Source organism: Ctenocephalides felis, unplaced genomic scaffold (genome assembly GCF_003426905.1).
Source record: "Ctenocephalides felis isolate EL2017-DRISC unplaced genomic scaffold, ASM342690v1 CF-g0.4_SCAFFOLD_03335, whole genome shotgun sequence".
In the NCBI taxonomy this organism is placed as follows: domain Eukaryota; kingdom Metazoa; phylum Arthropoda; class Insecta; order Siphonaptera; family Pulicidae; genus Ctenocephalides; species Ctenocephalides felis.
The window spans coordinates 129,039-147,607 of record NW_020539489.1 but is presented as its reverse complement, the minus strand read 5'-3'; the positions used below and the strand labels follow the sequence as shown (position 1 = coordinate 147,607).

General features: G+C 29.8%; 2 protein-coding genes across 2 annotated transcripts in view; both read left to right on the top strand.

Moving 5' to 3' along the window:
- Positions 1-18,569, top strand: part of LOC113382164 — a 77,891-nt gene that overhangs the window by 50,170 nt on the left and 9,152 nt on the right. The gene's annotated exons all lie outside the window — the stretch shown is intronic.
- On the top strand, positions 6,534-15,517 carry LOC113382160 (integrator complex subunit 6-like). Its single transcript, XM_026620704.1, has 16 exons — positions 6,534-6,994; positions 7,088-7,165; positions 7,863-8,102; positions 9,328-9,508; positions 9,590-9,777; positions 10,138-10,278; positions 10,586-10,738; positions 10,814-11,041; positions 11,258-11,416; positions 11,492-11,600; positions 11,673-11,806; positions 11,927-12,127; positions 12,905-13,289; positions 13,449-13,595; positions 13,851-14,210; positions 15,034-15,517. Exons 1-16 carry the CDS (start codon positions 6,878-6,880, stop codon positions 15,243-15,245), a joined length of 3,033 nt encoding a protein of 1,010 aa, XP_026476489.1. The 5' UTR covers positions 6,534-6,877; the 3' UTR covers positions 15,246-15,517.

Here is an 18,569-nt window from a genome sequence, read left to right as displayed (position 1 = left end):
TTGAAATTGTTTATAAACAATTAAAGAAGATTTTGTATTTACTTTCTTTTTTTTCTTTTTTCGACTTTGTGGAGAAAAACTTTAATAACAAATAATTTTTATTAATCATGAATCAATTTTTATTTTTAAGGATTATTTCTATCCATCAAATGTTTAGTTACGATATGTTATAGCAATTTGCCTTAAGACACAATGATCTGCACCCATTATTAAACCATTCTGTGTTCTCGTCATATACATCCATTTTTATGCCAAAATGTTCACAAACCTTCGGAACTTATTTATATCGGATATGCAAAAATTTTAATTTTCGATATGTTTGCGATTACTATAAAATACGGAATATTGATTGTTAGAAATTTCCTCTCAATTTAATGTATATGCTGTACCCTAGGTATCTTGAACAGTAAAGACTTCACTCTACATATACTTGAGCCGGATTCTATAAAACCAAAAACAATCGACCCGAAACCTACAAAAGTGTTTGGCGTCGATATGAATGGCGGTTATACTGCAAGGCATCAAGAGGGTGCACTCCCAGATCCTAAATTATTAAGCAAGGTAACTATTTTAAGTGCTCATTTTTTACGCTAGTATTATCTCAAGCTTTTTTAAATTGTCACAATATTACCGTGGTCATCCCTTACTCCGAAGCAATATTATGAATTTTATTATTATTTCAGATTTCCATACCACGCGATCAGTGTACCCCTGCGACTTTCGAGTCCGGTGGTTCGCTTTTCAACCTGGATCGCGCAGAGGATGCCCGCTTTGCGCCCGTGTGGGCTCAGCGAGTGGCGTTGTCCGCCAAGAAACATGTGCCGGAACAAGACGATTGCAACGGGCAGGAACATAGCGGTTGCAAATCAAATAAAATAGTAAAGATTGGACAGGGTAGACAAGATTTTAAGGTGAATTACTGAAAAGTGGAGAATCAATGATTTGAACTTTTACTTTTTCAGAACATTATTGATATTTCATATTTAGGGAATAGTGCATCATTATTTATATTATGCTGTCAGCTAATAAACGTATTGAGAAATGTTGTAGATTGTCATGATAACTTAAATAAATTTAACATCAGTTTTTTAACTTATGCACTTCTTGAAATAAATAATTTTTTGGCAAGATTTTCAGTTATTAATTGCAAATATCATTTGTACATTATTACATTATTAACTTGTATTAAAATATGTAATTAAAATATAATTTTAAGCTTTGATGAAATAAATAGATATAAATAATGATTCATACGGCACTAGTCAGGGCCGGATTTAGAAATTTGGCGCCCTGGGGCACTGACAAAAATGCCGCCCCATCCCTGAAATTTTACTTAAATAGTTTTTATATTTCTTTAAAATTAAAATAACTATTTGATTGCAGAAAACGTGCTGCAACTTCCCGTACCGAAAATTAAAAAAAAATTTTTTTGAAAACTTTGAAAAAAAATGACTTTTTTGAAAATTTTGTGTTTCTTTATATTTTAAAATATGTTAAAAATTTTGAACTTTTTTAAGCAATCGCGCTGCTACAGCTGCGTAGACACAAAATATAGAAGCGTGTAAGCGCCGCAGTCTAACGGATAAACAATGTTACAGAACCCATAGAAATGTATACAAAATTTATACTTATCATAAAAATATCTATAAAATATCTGATGATTTAAAGTGCATATGTCTAATAATCACTTTTAACCGCCAAATTCCAATTTTTTTTATTGAATCACCGAAACCGCTAGACCTTCCTCTCACAAATTTGAGCAGTTCTTCATTTTGTCAATACGTGTACATTTGGTTAATGATATTGAACGCTCCGTTTCTCAAAAACTGAATTATCATTTTTGGAATTCTGGCCCGTATCTTCGAAACAGTTGGACCTGCCTTGGCCAATAACTAATCAACACGTCTTCTTATCAATTGGAATCGAATCAATCATAGGATCAAATCGGTTGATCCGTGTTCTCGAAATCGACTTGAATAATTAAAAAAATATTATATTTGTATTGATGGGGAGACGTGCTGATTAGTTTTGGCACAGGCAGGACCAGCCGTTTCGAAAAATGGTAATTGAGTTTTGATATTTTGTCTCTGAAACACCTATGCAGCGCTTTGATTTGATTGCTTTGAAAAAGGTTCATAATTTTCAAAAAAATCAAAATATAAAAAAAAAAGTTTTTTACCGTCATTTTTTTACATTTTTCAAAAAATGTTAAAGCTTTTTATAGAATGTAATTTTCAGTACGGAAAGTTCCATTGCCTTAAGGCACAATGCCATGCGTCACTAATTTTTTGGGCGCTATAAGTTTGGAAGTGCACGAATTCTTCAGCTTAAGAGGGTTCGAGATCTGAGGAACATATTTTACCTAAACTTTCAGCTCGTTTACGAATTTTCATATTAATCAAATTGCCAAATTTGATAATGACTTATTAACCAATTTGATAATTTACGTTCGGAGAGCAATAATAAATTTTAATAATCGGTTATTTGAACCCAAGTTTTGCATTGCAATCGTATTATATTTTGTTAGAAATAAAAAAATGTTATTTAAACAATTAGTAACTGCATTGTATAGAATTTTTTTCTTTGCTATCCAAATTTTGCCGCCCCCGAAAATTTTCCGCCCTGGGCAGTAGCCCCGACTGCCCCTAGTGTAAATCCAGCACTGGCACTAGTAGAGGTTTTACTATAAAATATAAATTTATTAACTTGCCGTAGGGTAAGTTAATGTTAAAGGTCGAAAAATCAAGTTTGAAATTTTTGCATATCGTTATTTCATTACGGCGCGGGAGGTTCCAGCAATTTGCTTTAAGGCACGATGCCATACACCACTAGTTTATATTGTAATTGCTACGAATATGTCTCACCTGAGCAGGTCCAGACGAGACTATAATGACGTGAATGTTACAAATAGCGTACAAAATTATTGATTGTTTTACTGCTACGCCCATTACGCATTGCATTACATTACCTTTTAAAATATACGAATATTATAATTAATAAACATTCAAAAATACTATACATAAAAATGCTATACGTAAACAATCAATGAAATATATTATTGCAATGTATGTTCATAGGCATTTGATTATGAGTTAACTTAATGTATAATTAGGAGAACAAACAGAATTTGCGGTTATTAATTCCTGTTGACAAAAAGAAAACAATGAATAATTAAAGCTGTTTGGTTTAAATGATTGTTCGCATTGTTTTGTAGCAATACAGCGTTCTGAATATATTTTAATATTTACAGTTATCAAGACGATTGTTCACATTGTCTTTCATTTTTCATAACGAATAGTTTTGCATACATATCGTGATTTAAGATTATTTGAAAAATATTAACTATATTTTACAATATTAACTAAATTTATATTATTTTATATATTGCATATGCCATAAATCAAATTCAAAAAATAGTATTACGTTGCATAAATTTATTGATGTTTGGAATTTATTATTGAACGAATTTATTAGCATGAATTTAAAACACAAATAATGAATATTATTTACATTATTTTCCTTATCTATGATTATTTAATTTATTTGTGGAATCTGATTATGAGTGACGCTTAATAAAGTTTAAAGATTTTGTTGAGCTTACAATTAGTACCAATGCAAGATTCGAAACTTTGACGAAGATTGCATTTTGATATATATGAAAATCTTTGTTTAGACAATAGATATAAGCATATTGTATGTCATCCATTTATAATCATTTGAAATAACCTTTGACAAAAACGAGAGAGGACAGAAGCGTGGTAATTACAATGCAGTTTTTTTATATATAAAAAATCGTTTTTATGCGCTAACACAGCGTTCGTAACCGATGAAAATAGTGGTAACCGCCGCAATGTTACCATGCGCACGAACAATCTGTTGAAAATTCTAAAGCTCTTTGCACACCTTATGGTTTTACATATTTTGCGTCAACAATATTATTCACGATTTGTTTGCGGACAATAAATAATCTTGTCTTTGCAACGAGCGTGGAGTTTTAATGTAATATAAGGAAAATTATATATATTTTAAAAAAATTGTGTTTACATACATCTTTTTTACGCACATTTTGGCTTTGTTCTTAGGCAGTGGAGGCGGAAGATGTGGTCAATGAACTGGATGCTGTAAATGATATCTCCGTAGAATATGAAGATGAGTCTTTCATATAAATGTGTAGTTACTACGCATATATACTAGTTTAAATACGTAATAATATAATATAAATTATATTCAATTATATTGAATTTTATACCAGTGAATTATTATATAATTATAATTAAAGTATGAAATATATAAATAAATAAATTTATTGCGCGTTTTAAATTAATATGTTATTCTGTAATCACAAATATAATTTGTTATTTATTGTTTTTGTCAGAGCACTACGTGCTATTTGAAGGTTTTCCGAAGTTCTTCCGGCCTTGCTGTTAGATTTTGGAATCACGTTTTGTATTCAATTATTTAGTATATAAAGAAGTAGTTAAGATTTAGTTAGTCAGTCAGAAGTGAGGACTCAACTCAGAAGTCAGGAGTCAAGTCAGGCTTACTGTTGAGATACTTAAAAAATGTAGTCTCTGATTATAGATAACCAAAAGGTTATCAAACACATTATTTAATTGTAAAAATAGTAATCAATAAAATATCAAGATCAACCAAGAACCAGTGTTTCTATATTATCATCCGCTCTGCTACAGCAACCAAATAACCTCCCATAATCACAGGAGTGATACAACAATCACACAAATACAGTTCAATGTATTTGTGTGTATGTGTTAATTAACTTTTCTTATGGTAAGTTATAGTAATCGCAAAAAATCGAAAATGAAAATTTTTATATATCTAACGTTTCTAAGGTTTCTGAACATTTTGGCATGCCTTAGAAAAAATGGATGTATGTGTGTGTGTGCGGATACAATTTTTCGTCGGCGATTTCGCGAGCACGAATCAAACGATTTGAATAATTTAAAAAACATTAGATTCGTATTAATGGGAAGACGTGCTGATTAGCTTTGGCAAAAGCAGGTCGAGCCGTTTTGACAAGAATGATAATTCAGGTTTTGAGAGAACGGAGCGTCCGATTTGAATTATTCAAAAAACATTTTATATGTATTAACGAAACGAAGAACTAACCAAATTTTTAACGGCAGATTTATTTAGTGGCGTTTATTTAGCAGGTTTATTACGAAAATTTTTGCATTTCTTCTTCTCATTGAAGGTTTCTGAACATTTTGGCATACCTCAGAAAAAAATGAATGTGTGTGTGTATTTTGTGTGTCCGCATTTTTGCGTTCACGTTTTCGGGCGCACAGATCAACCGATTTGAATCGTTTATAAAACATTCGACTCCTATTGATACGAGATGTACTGATTAGTTTTTGGCAAAGGCTGGTCCAGCCGTTACGGAGATAAAGAGCAAAGAGTGCAAAAAATAGAAATCGAGTTTTTGAGAGAACGGAGCATCTGATTTGGATGATCTAAAAAACATTTAATTAGCAATGATTGGGAAAAGTGGTTATTAGTTTTTGACAAAGGCAGGCCCAGCCATTTCGAAGATACACAGCTAAATGTACAAAAAATGACAGTTTTTGAGAGAAATAAGCATCCGAATTGGATGATTCAAAAAATTTTCTGCTTGTGTTGACAAAACAATTGCTTTTGGAAAAAAGAATTTTTTTCATTTCATTTTTTTTGTATATCGAAAATGATTCAAATTTGAATTTTAATTCTGGCTAAAGTTGTAAAGCTCACTTATATACTTTAAATAAATATTTTTGACTTTGTGATTCAGTTTGTATAATTCTTATTAGACAATGTTACAGTATTTATAATAATCTATTTGCAAACATTCAATATTACTCGAACATTTCGTTAAGGTACGGGAAGTTCCAACAATTTACCTTCAGGCACGATACCATGCACCCTACTAGTTTGATTATACAACAGCTAAGCAATGCGATTGCTTTAAAAAAAGTTCAAAATTATCAAAAAAATTCAAAATTTAAAAAAAATCTAATTTTTCAAAAAAAGTCGGTTTATTTCTAAAATAAACAAGAAATTTTTTTAAGTTTTCCAACAATTTTAAAGCATTATTAAAAAATTTAATTTTTAGTACTGGAAGTTCCAGCAATTTGCCTCGAGGCACGATACCATGCACCTCCAGTCAAATATTGAATTGCATTGTAAAATACGTATTAGGAAAGTATTGAAATATTTGCATCGACGCCACTGATTACATGTATTAATACGAGCATAAGTATTAATGTATGTAATGTATATATTTCTCAGTCGTCGATTCAAAGATCCCAGTATCATAATGTAACATTAGCATGCACGTACGAGTATAAGTCCCTTATAGTCATGCGCGAGTAAGACAACGAAACCGAAGGAGCGCAGCAGAATACAGGCAAACCCACACAACGAAACAGCCACACACCACATAAAAGCATACACGCATACACGCATTCACGCATTCACACAACTACAACACTGCACAACACATACACATAGAAGCAAACGCTACTACGATCTACGAGTGCGAACAACACAGGCCGTGGTTTGGTTGCGAGGAGAAACAGTCGACAGTCGCAAACGCATCGCTGTTTGGGACTCGCCAGTTCGCCACTCGCACACAGTCGCGCGTATCGTCGCGGTCGTACTTTCGTTTTATTCGACTATTCGACTATTCGAGTTTCGAGTGTAGTGGAACACGTCACGTGGTATAGAAGCGTTCGTGGCGTCGGGAATGGAGTTTGTCGTTTTCAGCTGCTCTTCGAGGCGGCTGGGGAATGGTCGCATTTAGGGATGCGAATGATGGGCTAGCATTTTAACCTAAATATACATATTAATTTTAGTGTAAATTATAACAGAAAATCCAATCAATATGACAATTATAGTTTTCCTTATTGACACTTCTGCCTCAATGAATCAGAGGGCGTATTTAGGCGGACGCCCCACGTTATTAGATGTAGCAAAGGGCGCCGTGGAGACGTTTGTCAAGGTAAAGGAAGGGGCCTAAATCATTTGATTATCTGTGACCAGTGGTTTGAGTTTGTTTATGGATTTAAATTAAAAGTGCGTTAATTATGTGCAGGTTCGGCAGAGATCGCAAGAAAGTCGAGGCGATAGGTACATGTTATTGACATTTGAAGAACCGCCAATGAACATAAAGGTAGGTGCAAATGTGCCTAAATCACATGCAGCTATGATTATATCGGACACACTGACAATATGACTTGAAGTCGTTGTTACTTATGGTGTTTGACTTATAATGACGGGTATCATTAATTAATAATCGATTTATTAATTCCGATGTAACGGATAACAATACAAAAGTTGAATTTACGCAGAGCATCACGGGAAGTCTCGTTCCGAAATGGCTACTAATTATTGTACAACTGTCAATGACATTGTTTGTCGTCGTCTCCTTCACTCCCTTCACTCTCATAAAACAAAAATTGATTATCTGCATCTCGTTTGCGCGAGTTACAAATTTTTTCAGGAAATGAGCGCAGTTTAATGCGCAATATGACAAACAATTTTAATAAATTTTAATTAAAAACATGTATTATTCAAAAAATAACCTCTATGCTCATCTACCATAAACAAACCTAATTTTTCATTATTGAATAATTGTTGAAATTCCATTGGTTTTGAAAACAACCCTCAAAATTATTTTAACATTTGTCCTCAATTTTCAATGAAAAATGTTGAGAAATTAAAACCTTGGAACTAAAGCAACAAACTATCATTAGATATTTTTTTATTATTATTATTTTCATTTAATTATATTGATATAGCAATGTTTTTTTTTTAAGATCATCTGTATTAAATGAATTGGTAAACATTTGATAATTTTGTTATTTTAGGCAGGATGGAAAGAAAACATAACTACATTTACAAATGAATTGAAAAATTTGCAATGTTATGGTATGACTACTATGGGTGCTGCTTTGAAGCATGCTTTTGACGTTTTGAATATAAATCGTATGCAAACTGGAATTGATACTTATGGCCAGGGTCGATGTCCTTATTTCTTAGAACCTTCAGTAATCGTTGTTATTACTGATGGAGGCAAATTATCTTCCAATGGGGGTGTTCATGACGAAGTAAGCATATTTAAATATAAAAAGTGAACAATTAGCCTTAATCTTATTTTTGCATTTGTTATTTTAATAATATAAAAATGTAATCAAAATTATCGAAAATTTTCCATTAATTTAAAAATAAGATCATGTTAATGACTGTAGTAACAGTTGAACCCAATTTTTTTATTGATTCACTTCTAACTAATATGATAAATTGATGTATTTTTAATTATTGCTGAAGGCCAAATGTAGTTTGGCCTAGTATAAGTGCTCTTAGTTTCAACTTCATAAAATAAGTAACTGCATAATACTGCAATCTCACACATATTATATATATATATATATATATATATATATATATATATATATATATATATATATATATAGAATATAATAGAATAGAACTTTATTAAAATTCAATAGTTACAATTTAAGTCACAATACATAATTATTCTAAAAATTTATTTGTAAAATAATAGGGATTGTTTAGTTTGTGTATATATATATATATATATATATATATATATATAAATATTTATGTGTGTGTTCTTTTAGAACAATACATCAAAGAAAAGAAAACAGATTTATAAATTAATCTTCAATTTCCGAACGTTTTAACATACAATTTAATGTCATTATAAATGTATATTGAATTTGGAATCTTATATCAAAAGATGTGTATAGGGCACAAAATTTAGTTCTAACATCAATACACTAATGTGTCACATTGACCTCGGACACTGTAGTAATTACAAGTTCTTTTGCAAAAATATCTTTATTTTATCGACATTTTTCCTAAACAATTCTCATTTTATTTTTGTACATAAAAGAAAAAAAAATCATGATTACTGACAGGGTAGTAATGTTAGTAAAAACCTTTGTGCTGCATACACATCTTTTGATGTAAGATACCAATTTCAATATGTGATGAAGACATTAAATTGCATGTCGAAACGTTTTGAATTAAAGATAAATTTATAAATCTGTTTTTTTTTTTATGTATCGCCATAAAGAGGTTACTTATATATCTCAACATCAAAATTAACTACGTTGTAGTTATATATATATATATATATATATATATATATATATATATACATATACACGTGCGTGTGTGTGTATTTGTATTTGTGTTCACGTAATCTTTTTAATTTTCAATTTTTAGTTACATAAAATGTATCTTATATATTTAAGTATAATATCTAATACTTCTGAGATAAATTAATATAATAAAATTGTGTTTTAGTTCAATTTACCGATGCATTCTCCAATTCCTGGCTCTGAATTAACACGAGAGCCGTTTCGCTGGGATCAACGACTGTTTTCTTTAGTCTTGAGGTTGTCTGGTACACCTGCAGTGGAAAGAGACAGTGGCTTAGTTCCTAGCGATTCCTCCCCTATAGATGCTATGTGTGAAGTCACAGGAGGTAGGTTAATTTTTAGAACACTTTGAAAATCATTAAAAAAATACAATAGCTTTTGTTTTTCTTTTTTGTCTTGATATTTAGGCCGTTCATATTGCATTACATCACATCGGATGTTAATGCAGTGTATTGACAGTTTAGTACAAAAAGTTCAATCAGGAGTTGTTATCAATTTTGAGAAAATAGGACCAGATCCCCCCAGTTTAGATATAAATATGGACATCGACTCGAGGGATGGAGAGAATATACTAGAAGTAGATGAAAGAAATGGAGTAAGTCTTGTTTAAATTTAATGTATCAACCATTCTCTTTTGCTGAAGAATAAGTTAAATGTCGTTGTCACCACATATTCATATCAGTGATTTGAAGTGTTTTTGCTTTATATAGGTTTAATTATAATACTTTTATATTCACAATTTCAAGGCTAATGTAATTAGCTATTCAAACTGAACTGAGCATGTGATGATAATAATAACTAAATGTTTTATGTTTGAATCTAATTAAATTATGAATCTACTTTGTTAATATTCTCTCCATTTGAAATATAATATGTAGGCTATGTCAATTGATCTAGTGCTTTATTATACTAGTATCTGTTATTGTTAAATATCTCTACATTAATTTTGTTACAGTTTCGTGCTGGAAATTTTCCAACTTGGCAATCATGTAGAAGATTAATATATGTTCCAAGAACGACGGCACAAAAAGGGTTTGCTATTGGTTATTGGCCTATACCTGAATCGTTTTGGCCAGATCTGGGAGCTGCTGCACTTGTAAGTCCAAATTATTTATTAACAATTGCCAGGGCACTGCTATTATGAAATATTAATGCCGAATGGTTGCATAATTGGATTTTTTTTTAAGTATTGCTTGTCATTAATGCTTATTGAATGAATAATTTATTAAAAATATTTCTCATAATTTTATGCATATAGTTTGTTCTAGTTATGAAGTCAGCAATCTTTTAATTTATTGAATTATTAATTGATTACAGTTGGATAGATCATTTTGCATATTATGATTTATATTAAAATGCAATCAGTCTATAACTAGCTACAGCTTTAGAATTAAATGTTTCAGCCACCAAGATCTGCCCATCCAAATGTGAAATTTACTTGTACAAGCCAAGAACCAATGGTAATAGAGAATTTACCTTTTGATAAATATGAATTAGAACCTAGTCCTTTAACTCAATATATTCTAGCAAGAAAACAGCCTACAGTATGCTGGCAGGTAGCTCCATTCTTTTTTAAAAATATATTTTGATATAAAAAGGCAATTAATAATTGATATTTATTTTTGTTAAAGATATTTGTAGCTAATAGTTCAAAAAGTGGAGAAATTGGTCACCCATTCGGGTATTTGAAAGCTAGCACAAATTTGAGTTGTGTCAACATGTTTGTAATGCCATACAATTATCCTGTGTTATTACCTTTACTAGAAGAATTATTTAAAGTACATAGATGCAAACCTAGTAATGACTGGAAAACACATTTTGGAAATTATCTAAGAACGATGCCACCTTATTATGCAGCTGTAAGTGAATTCAATTCATCTTTTACAATTTGTAGATTATGCCATTCAATCATTGACTTTCAGATAAAAAATGAATTTATATAAAAATTAGTATAAATAAGTTAAGTTCCCATTTAGCTAACTTAATAAGTTTGAGATATTTCTTCACAATAAAATATCATTACTATCAATGAGTAACTTGGCAAAAAAAAATAATTTTATTTTATTTTGTTATAGCCATTAAAAAGAGCTTTAATTAGAATGGGAGCTCCTGCACCTTTAGCATCAGCTTTAATTACTGATTCTATGGAAAATTCACTAAGTTACTTAGTTCTAAATTATTTGAAACGTGCTAAAACACAAGCCAAAATCGAATTTGATAAACTATGTAATGATGTAAGTAAATATTTCATTCCCTTTAATATTGTGATTTAGTTTTCTTCACATATGTTTATAAACAATTTTATTTAGGTTATCAGCAAACAGAATAATGGTAAACATGGGGTACCAAATGAAACAGTGCGAGTTGTTGCGAGATCTCCTTTTAAAAAGGATCTTCTGTCGCATCCACAGCTCCAAGGTATTTGTAATACATTTTTACAAAAATGAAGAATTAAGATTATCTCACATAATATGTATTGATAACTTTCAGACAAATTTTCACAGTTGAGAGAACAACTTAATGATTTTAGTGGGTTTGTTGTTAATTTATCGAAATCTCGTCAAAAAAGTAGTTGTAGTTTTAGGAATCCATTTGATATATCACGGAGTGTTTTATTAGATCAGGTCAGTTTCAATATATTCTTTTTTTTGTCATCATTGTTTTTGTGATTGCTAGATTAATATGCATTGCAACAGTTTTTTTTTGTGTATTCATAGCAAAGTCAATATATATTTTTTTAATAGGTTGTTCGTATGAGGGCAAACTTTTTGCAGCCTTCTTTATCTCATACACAATTAATAGATGATGACAGCTTGCACTCAATGCCTGTAGGTCAAATGGGAAATTATCAGGAACATTTGAAACGAATGACACCACAATTGCGAGAACTTGAAAGTCAACCTGTCAGACAACACATGTTTGGAAATCCTTTCAAGATAGATAAAGTAAGTTTATATAGTGTTGTATTAATAAAAAAATAATTAAAATCTCATTAAGTATGCTCTATTAGATTTTTTTTTTTATAAATATTGGTACCCACTCAACTTTTTATATTATGCTTGTAGGCAAAATTAATAATACATTATGTATATTATTAAATTTATAAATAATATACTAATAGAAAGCAATTATTGAATAACAATTAGTTATTGGTTCAATAATATCATCCAAGTGATTTTTCTGAACCACAGTACAATTATCCCAAGTACTATGTAAAATATTAGAAAAATCTAAACCCTCCTTTGAACTCTAAAATAAAAAGAGTAAATAAAATTTGTATTAATATTTGATTTATTTAAAAAAAATGTTTACTCTTCAAACAATTCTTTTTTCAACTATGAATTAGTTATTAATTACATTTTTTATGCTTTGACTTCTCAATCTTCTATATGATGTATAACAAAATTTATGTACAACAGATTAGTCAAAATTAATAAAATAAATGATGCAATGACTAATTTTGTAAAAAAATAACACCTATTATAAAAGTTTCATTTTTTATTATACTTTCTATTTTTGCTATTGTATTATTAAATTCATTTTTTTTATTAGAGAATGATTATATTGTTTGTTTCAATATGATTATGTGATCTAATTGATTGAAGAATAAAAAATTTTCAATTTTTTATCATCACTTGACACTGTATATTCCAGATTTAAGCTTGCATATCAAGTAATAGTAAAATTATTCTGTGGTACTGATAATTAATCTTTAATTGCAGCGAATGATGGTGGATGAAGCTGATATAGACTTAGTTGGATCCACATCAAAAAGCCCCAAACGTTTGACACCAATGGAACCTGCCTCGCCTAGAATAAACAATAAGCGAAAAGCTGGACCTCTTCCAAGAGACTTCCGTTTTAGTAAACCTGAAAGTCCAATTCACGAAACATCTTCATACCCTTCAAGTCCGTCTTTATCTCCCTCCTCTCATGTTTACACTCCTGCGAGTCCTATATCATCAGGATATTCCAACCCTGTCTTATTACCTCCTGTGTATACAATGAGCTCTGAATTGATTGCAAGTTTAGGGACTCCAGTCGTTACAATAGCGCCGATGCAAAATTTAGAATCTGGCATTGTTTCTCCCTCCTGGTCATCTTTAGGTAATATTATCAGACAAACAGTAATATAATTAGAAGTTTTCAAGTTTTTTGTGTTTATAAATCAATCTGATATCTTTCTTGTACTGCATAAATATTTATGTGATTATGTATGTATGTATATGTATAATGTACTTTATTACATTTTTTTTTTTAATTCAGGTTCTTCAAGCTTGTCCACATCAATTCAGACGTCAAACAATTTACTTAATCCTCTTGATGATATCGATCTACTTAATCCTATGAGCAGTCAAGATTTGCAAGATAATGGTGGCAGATTACAAATAGATTATAGATTTGTAAATGGAGGTAATAAAACCAATAATTTCGAAGATTTTTTTGTTTTGTATATTTATATTTACTGAAGATATTTTGTAACTTTATATTGGAGATAAAAATATAAGTAAAACGCTGCAAAATATTTGTTAATAAATAAAGAAATCATAGATATTTTTAAATGATACTATTCTTAGCTTTTTACTGGTAAGTTTTCATTTCATATATTATTAATGCTTAAAAACTTTAATTATTCAGATATGATTTTATTTTACTTCTTAATTGCAGATAGTAAAAACGTTCAAGCAGAATCTACAAGATCTCCTTCACCTACACTGCCTTATAATCCTGAACCAGGAAATGGTGATCGACCACTTCCAACATATTCTAATCATGTTAAAAATAGTAGCAGTATTGCAAATTTAAGTCAAGAAAAACAAATATCAATGATACTTCAAGAAGTTAATTCGAATGGTGGAGATTTTACTAAACGATCTGGTTCAATTAGTAATAGTAAAAAGTCTACTAATGGACCTGTGGAGGAGGCACCACGAAAAAAAAATACAAAGCAGGATTTGTTAGATATTAAAAAACATAATTTGTCGGTTAGGAAGCTAGTTTACAAAGAAGTTCGGAGACCTGGGAGAAGTAAGTTGTCTATGCTTGAAAGATTTTTAAAGATTAACTTTTTACTTATATATGCATACACACACATACACACACACACACACATATATATATATATATATATATATATATATTTATATATATATATATATATATATATTAGGGTGGTCCTTAAAATGGTCATTTTCGAATTTCCTTGCTCCCAGGGGCTCAAATGGTTCCAAATTGATAAAAAACAATTCTGAAAGTTTTAGCTCTTAATATTAACGTTTAGATAGAGCGCAATTCAATCAAAGTTTGTATGGAAAGAGCATGGAAAAATTTTTGAAAATTAAAAAAAAATGTTTTAGGTGTAACTTAGTGACAAATGAATGAGTTTTATTCATTCATTTGTTCGCTAAATTACATTTAAAAAACATTTTTAAAATTTTTGAAAAATTTTCCATGCTCTTTCCATACAAAACTTTGATTGAATTGCGCTTTATCTAAACGTTAATATTAAGAGCTAAAATTTCAGAGAATTGTTTTTTATCTATTTGGAACCATTTGCGCCCCTGGGAGCAAGGAAATTCGAAAATGACTATTTTAAGGACCACCCTAATATATATATATATATATATATATATATATATATATATTGGAAGCAGAAGTTTGGAAATGAAAATACATGAAATAAAAAAATGGGGAGAGGGAATAGTGATAATGGGATGAAGGGTGAGGGAATTATTTGCTTGTGGTGGCTACACCATGGACCTGTTTTCGGGCAGATTACCATTTATTATTATTATATATATATATTTAGTACTACTTGTATTATAAATTAAATTCTTGATTTTATTTGCAGATTTTGCTCCACTATTCGATCACCTAGAAACTATGCAAGGAACCTTAGATGTCCGAGTTCTCTTAGTGAAAGAAATCATTAAGGAATGTTTACGATTTAAAAGAAAGACATTAGCTAGTTTGTTAGAGGAATTTTTAAAAAGAATCCAGAATGGATTACAACCTAAATTGAAGGATCTTTATCAAGCAGTTGCCAACAAGAGCTTAGTGTGATACATACTGATAATTGTTTTTAATATATTTTTTATTACATTGTTATAAATAAATATTATGAAAATATTTTTCAGATTCTAATATGTTGTAAATTATTGTACATATTGTGTAGCTGAATCTAGTTCATTGACGATAAAATTGACTTGTCATATGGACATACTATATAGAAATTGAGACATTGTATACACGTTGACACATTGTATAGAGAAATTGTATATGTACACACATTATGATGTAAGACATTGTTTATTAAATTTTATACATATTATTTATCCATATATTTTTCTTCATTTGTTTCACAGCATCTTTATACACATGCACTTTCCTGGAGAATCGCTAAGCATTATGCTTTGGCCCATTTTATACGTTGCTTGCTAACAATTTGGTCCAAGTTAAGAAACGTTTTTCACCAAATGAAAGTCATTAGATTTATATTATAGATTTAAGATTTTCAAGAGGTTGATAATTAAATAACAAATTATGTATACCATTATAAACTTTTAAATCCTTTATGCTTAATGTTGTGAATAAACAAAAATATTGGTTTATATATTGATGTGGAGGATTGATTGATTGATTGACTTGTTTGATTTTATTGTTTGATTCATTTGTGTCTGAAAGTTGAGCTGTGGGAATCTTATCACGAGTGTCGCTGTTTTGTAATTTTAGTTTACAATCTTAATTATAAATAAGAATATTTCTCTTATACTTTTATATTTCTCTTATATTTATATGGCTCTACTTTTTAATATAGTCTATAAAATTATATATACATATATAATTTTTTTTTATCATTATAGGAAAGTGATACAGTTACAAAATATAAATAAAACGATTTTTAAAGTTATTCATGTGAATTAATTGCCATCTGTTATAGTTAATTATTATGAATGCAACAAATATGACAGGGCTCATGAACAATTCAATTGGATGGATATTTTGCTAAGCTATTTTATCAAAGCCTAATAAATTTCAATAATTCAAGAAACATTTTCCTTGTATTGATAAAATGAAGAAGTAACAGTTTTTGGTAAGGTAGGTTCAGCGGCGGTCAAAAATAATGATTACACATATGCACATCAAATTTTAGTAAGCACACATTTTGCTTACATTTCTATGGGTTCCGTATCAAGATATAGTGTTTAACCGTTAGACTGAAACGCGGCGCTTACGCGCTTCGATATCATATATAAAAATTTTAATTATTAAAAAAAACAAAACGAATTTTTTTTCCAAAAATTCTAATTTCTCAAAAATATAATTTTTTCAGTTTTCAAAAAAAATAAAATTTTAAATTACGGCACGGAACGTTTCAGCAATTTGCATGGCAAGTTATAGTAACCGCAAAAAAATCGAAAATGTTTATATATTTTTACGTTTCAAAGGTTTCTGAACGTTTCGACATACCTTATAAAAAATGAATGTATGTGTGTGTGCGGATGCAAATTTTCGTCGACGATTTTGGGAACACCGATCAACTGATTTGAAAAAGCATTCGATTCATATTGATAAGGAGACGTGCTGATTAGTTTTTGGCATAGGCAGGTCTGGCCGTTCCGAAGAGACGGGGCAAAAAGTGCCAAAAACGGTAACTCAGTTTTTAAGAGAACGGAGCATCCGATTTTAATAATTCAAAATTATTTTTCTTGTATGGACAAGGTGAAGAACTAATTAAATTTTTGGGAAGGCAGGTCCAGCGGTTTCAAAGATGTAGTAAAAAAATGTCATTTGGTGGTTAAAAATGATCATTAGACATATGCACATCAAATTATCGGATATTTTTATGAAGATTTTAATAATATGTATCAATTTTGTTTACATTTCTATGAGTTCCGCAACATCGTTTGTTCGTTAGACGGCGACGCGGCGCTTGCTTTGAAAAAAAGTTCAAAAATTCCAAAATTAAAAATTTTTCATAAATTTGATTTCAAAGTTAAAAAAAAAAATTAATCATTTTTGAAAAACTTAATTTTTGATACGGGAAGTTCTAGCAATTTGCCTTAAGGCATGATGCCATACACAACTAGTTTTTGATTATACAGTAGAACCTCGTTTATCCGGACTTATCCGGTTGTACGGATTTGCGATTATCCGGACTAACAACCGCAACGAATTTCTATGTATGTACATAACTACAATTCGAATTTTTGCATGATTACTGCTGCATTGTAGTATATGTATGTAATGAAATCTAATTTTAAGAAAATATATATGTACATACACAAGGAAGTTTCAATTTCTCAATAAACATTAATTTTCGTTGATCTTCATCCAAAAATGAAATTTCATTACCTTTTCTTTTATCCAAACAATGACAAAAAAACGTTTTATAGCTGTTTCAGTGGTGTTACCCTTTCTTAGAAAGAATATACTTTGTGTCGGGTGGAATTAAATTCATCGTTCAATTGTACAATATTGAATCCTATTTGGATGACCTTAGATTCAGTAATAATCTTTTCGCACGGTAGTTTCGTGTAGCACGTATAAGTTTAATGAATCACAATAAATATAAATACATAGGTTGAAAATCCCTGTAGTGAAGCATGCGCTATTTTAGTCAGAGTATCCCAAACACACTTTTGCGATTCTGCGTCATGGTGTTGACATTTGGCTTGAGGCCAGTTATTGTTCGGTAGCATCATTGACTAACGTGGATCTCGATAGAAGTACCTATATAAAAGCTAGTTAAATACCTAAAATTCTTTCTTCAGAGCTAAATCGTCGCGATATGTAGTCGACTTTGCCTGTCAATACGGATAATTCTTAAAAGACGCAATTACACTTGTCATCTCAGCCTTTATTTGTCAGTGATAAAAAACGCGGAAATTAATTCATTGTTTCCGGCCGTGATTGTTCCGTTTAAATTTCTTTAAAAATTGTTGACAAGTTTTGTTTATGTCAGTTCATCAAAAAAACATGAGTTGGAGACATATGGTATGACATTAATTTTGTTTATTTGATTTTGTAATTTGTGCTCTTTTAACGTTGAAATTATCTTTGAGAAATAATTGGTAAATTCTAGTCATTAAAAAAATAATTAGGATTGTTTATACGTGATTTACGAATTAATTGCTCAATATGTATAAAATGTTTTAACCATAATTGTGTCATTAATTGTACTATATTTATATATGTATATAATATATATATATATATATAAATATGTATTCATAATTATGAAGTAAAAATCGTTATAATCATAAATCGAATATTATTAGATATTGTGCTTTGATTTGTTTTTAAGGAATTTATGCCAATATTTTTTATATTTTTTATAACCAAGAGTCCTTTCACTTTATTTAAAGTCATAGTTAGTTTGATTCG

Excerpts from the sequence above, each read along its gene's own strand:
- LOC113382160 (XM_026620704.1), top strand. The coding sequence starts at position 6,878 with ATGACAATTATAGTTTTCCTTATTGACACTTCTGCCTCAATGAATCAG. Across the intron at positions 9,509-9,589 it reads TATGTGTGAAGTCACAGGAG|GCCGTTCATATTGCATTACA; the intron begins GTAGGTTAATTT and ends CTTGATATTTAG. Across the intron at positions 11,807-11,926 it reads GGAGTGTTTTATTAGATCAG|GTTGTTCGTATGAGGGCAAA; the intron begins GTCAGTTTCAAT and ends TTTTTTTAATAG.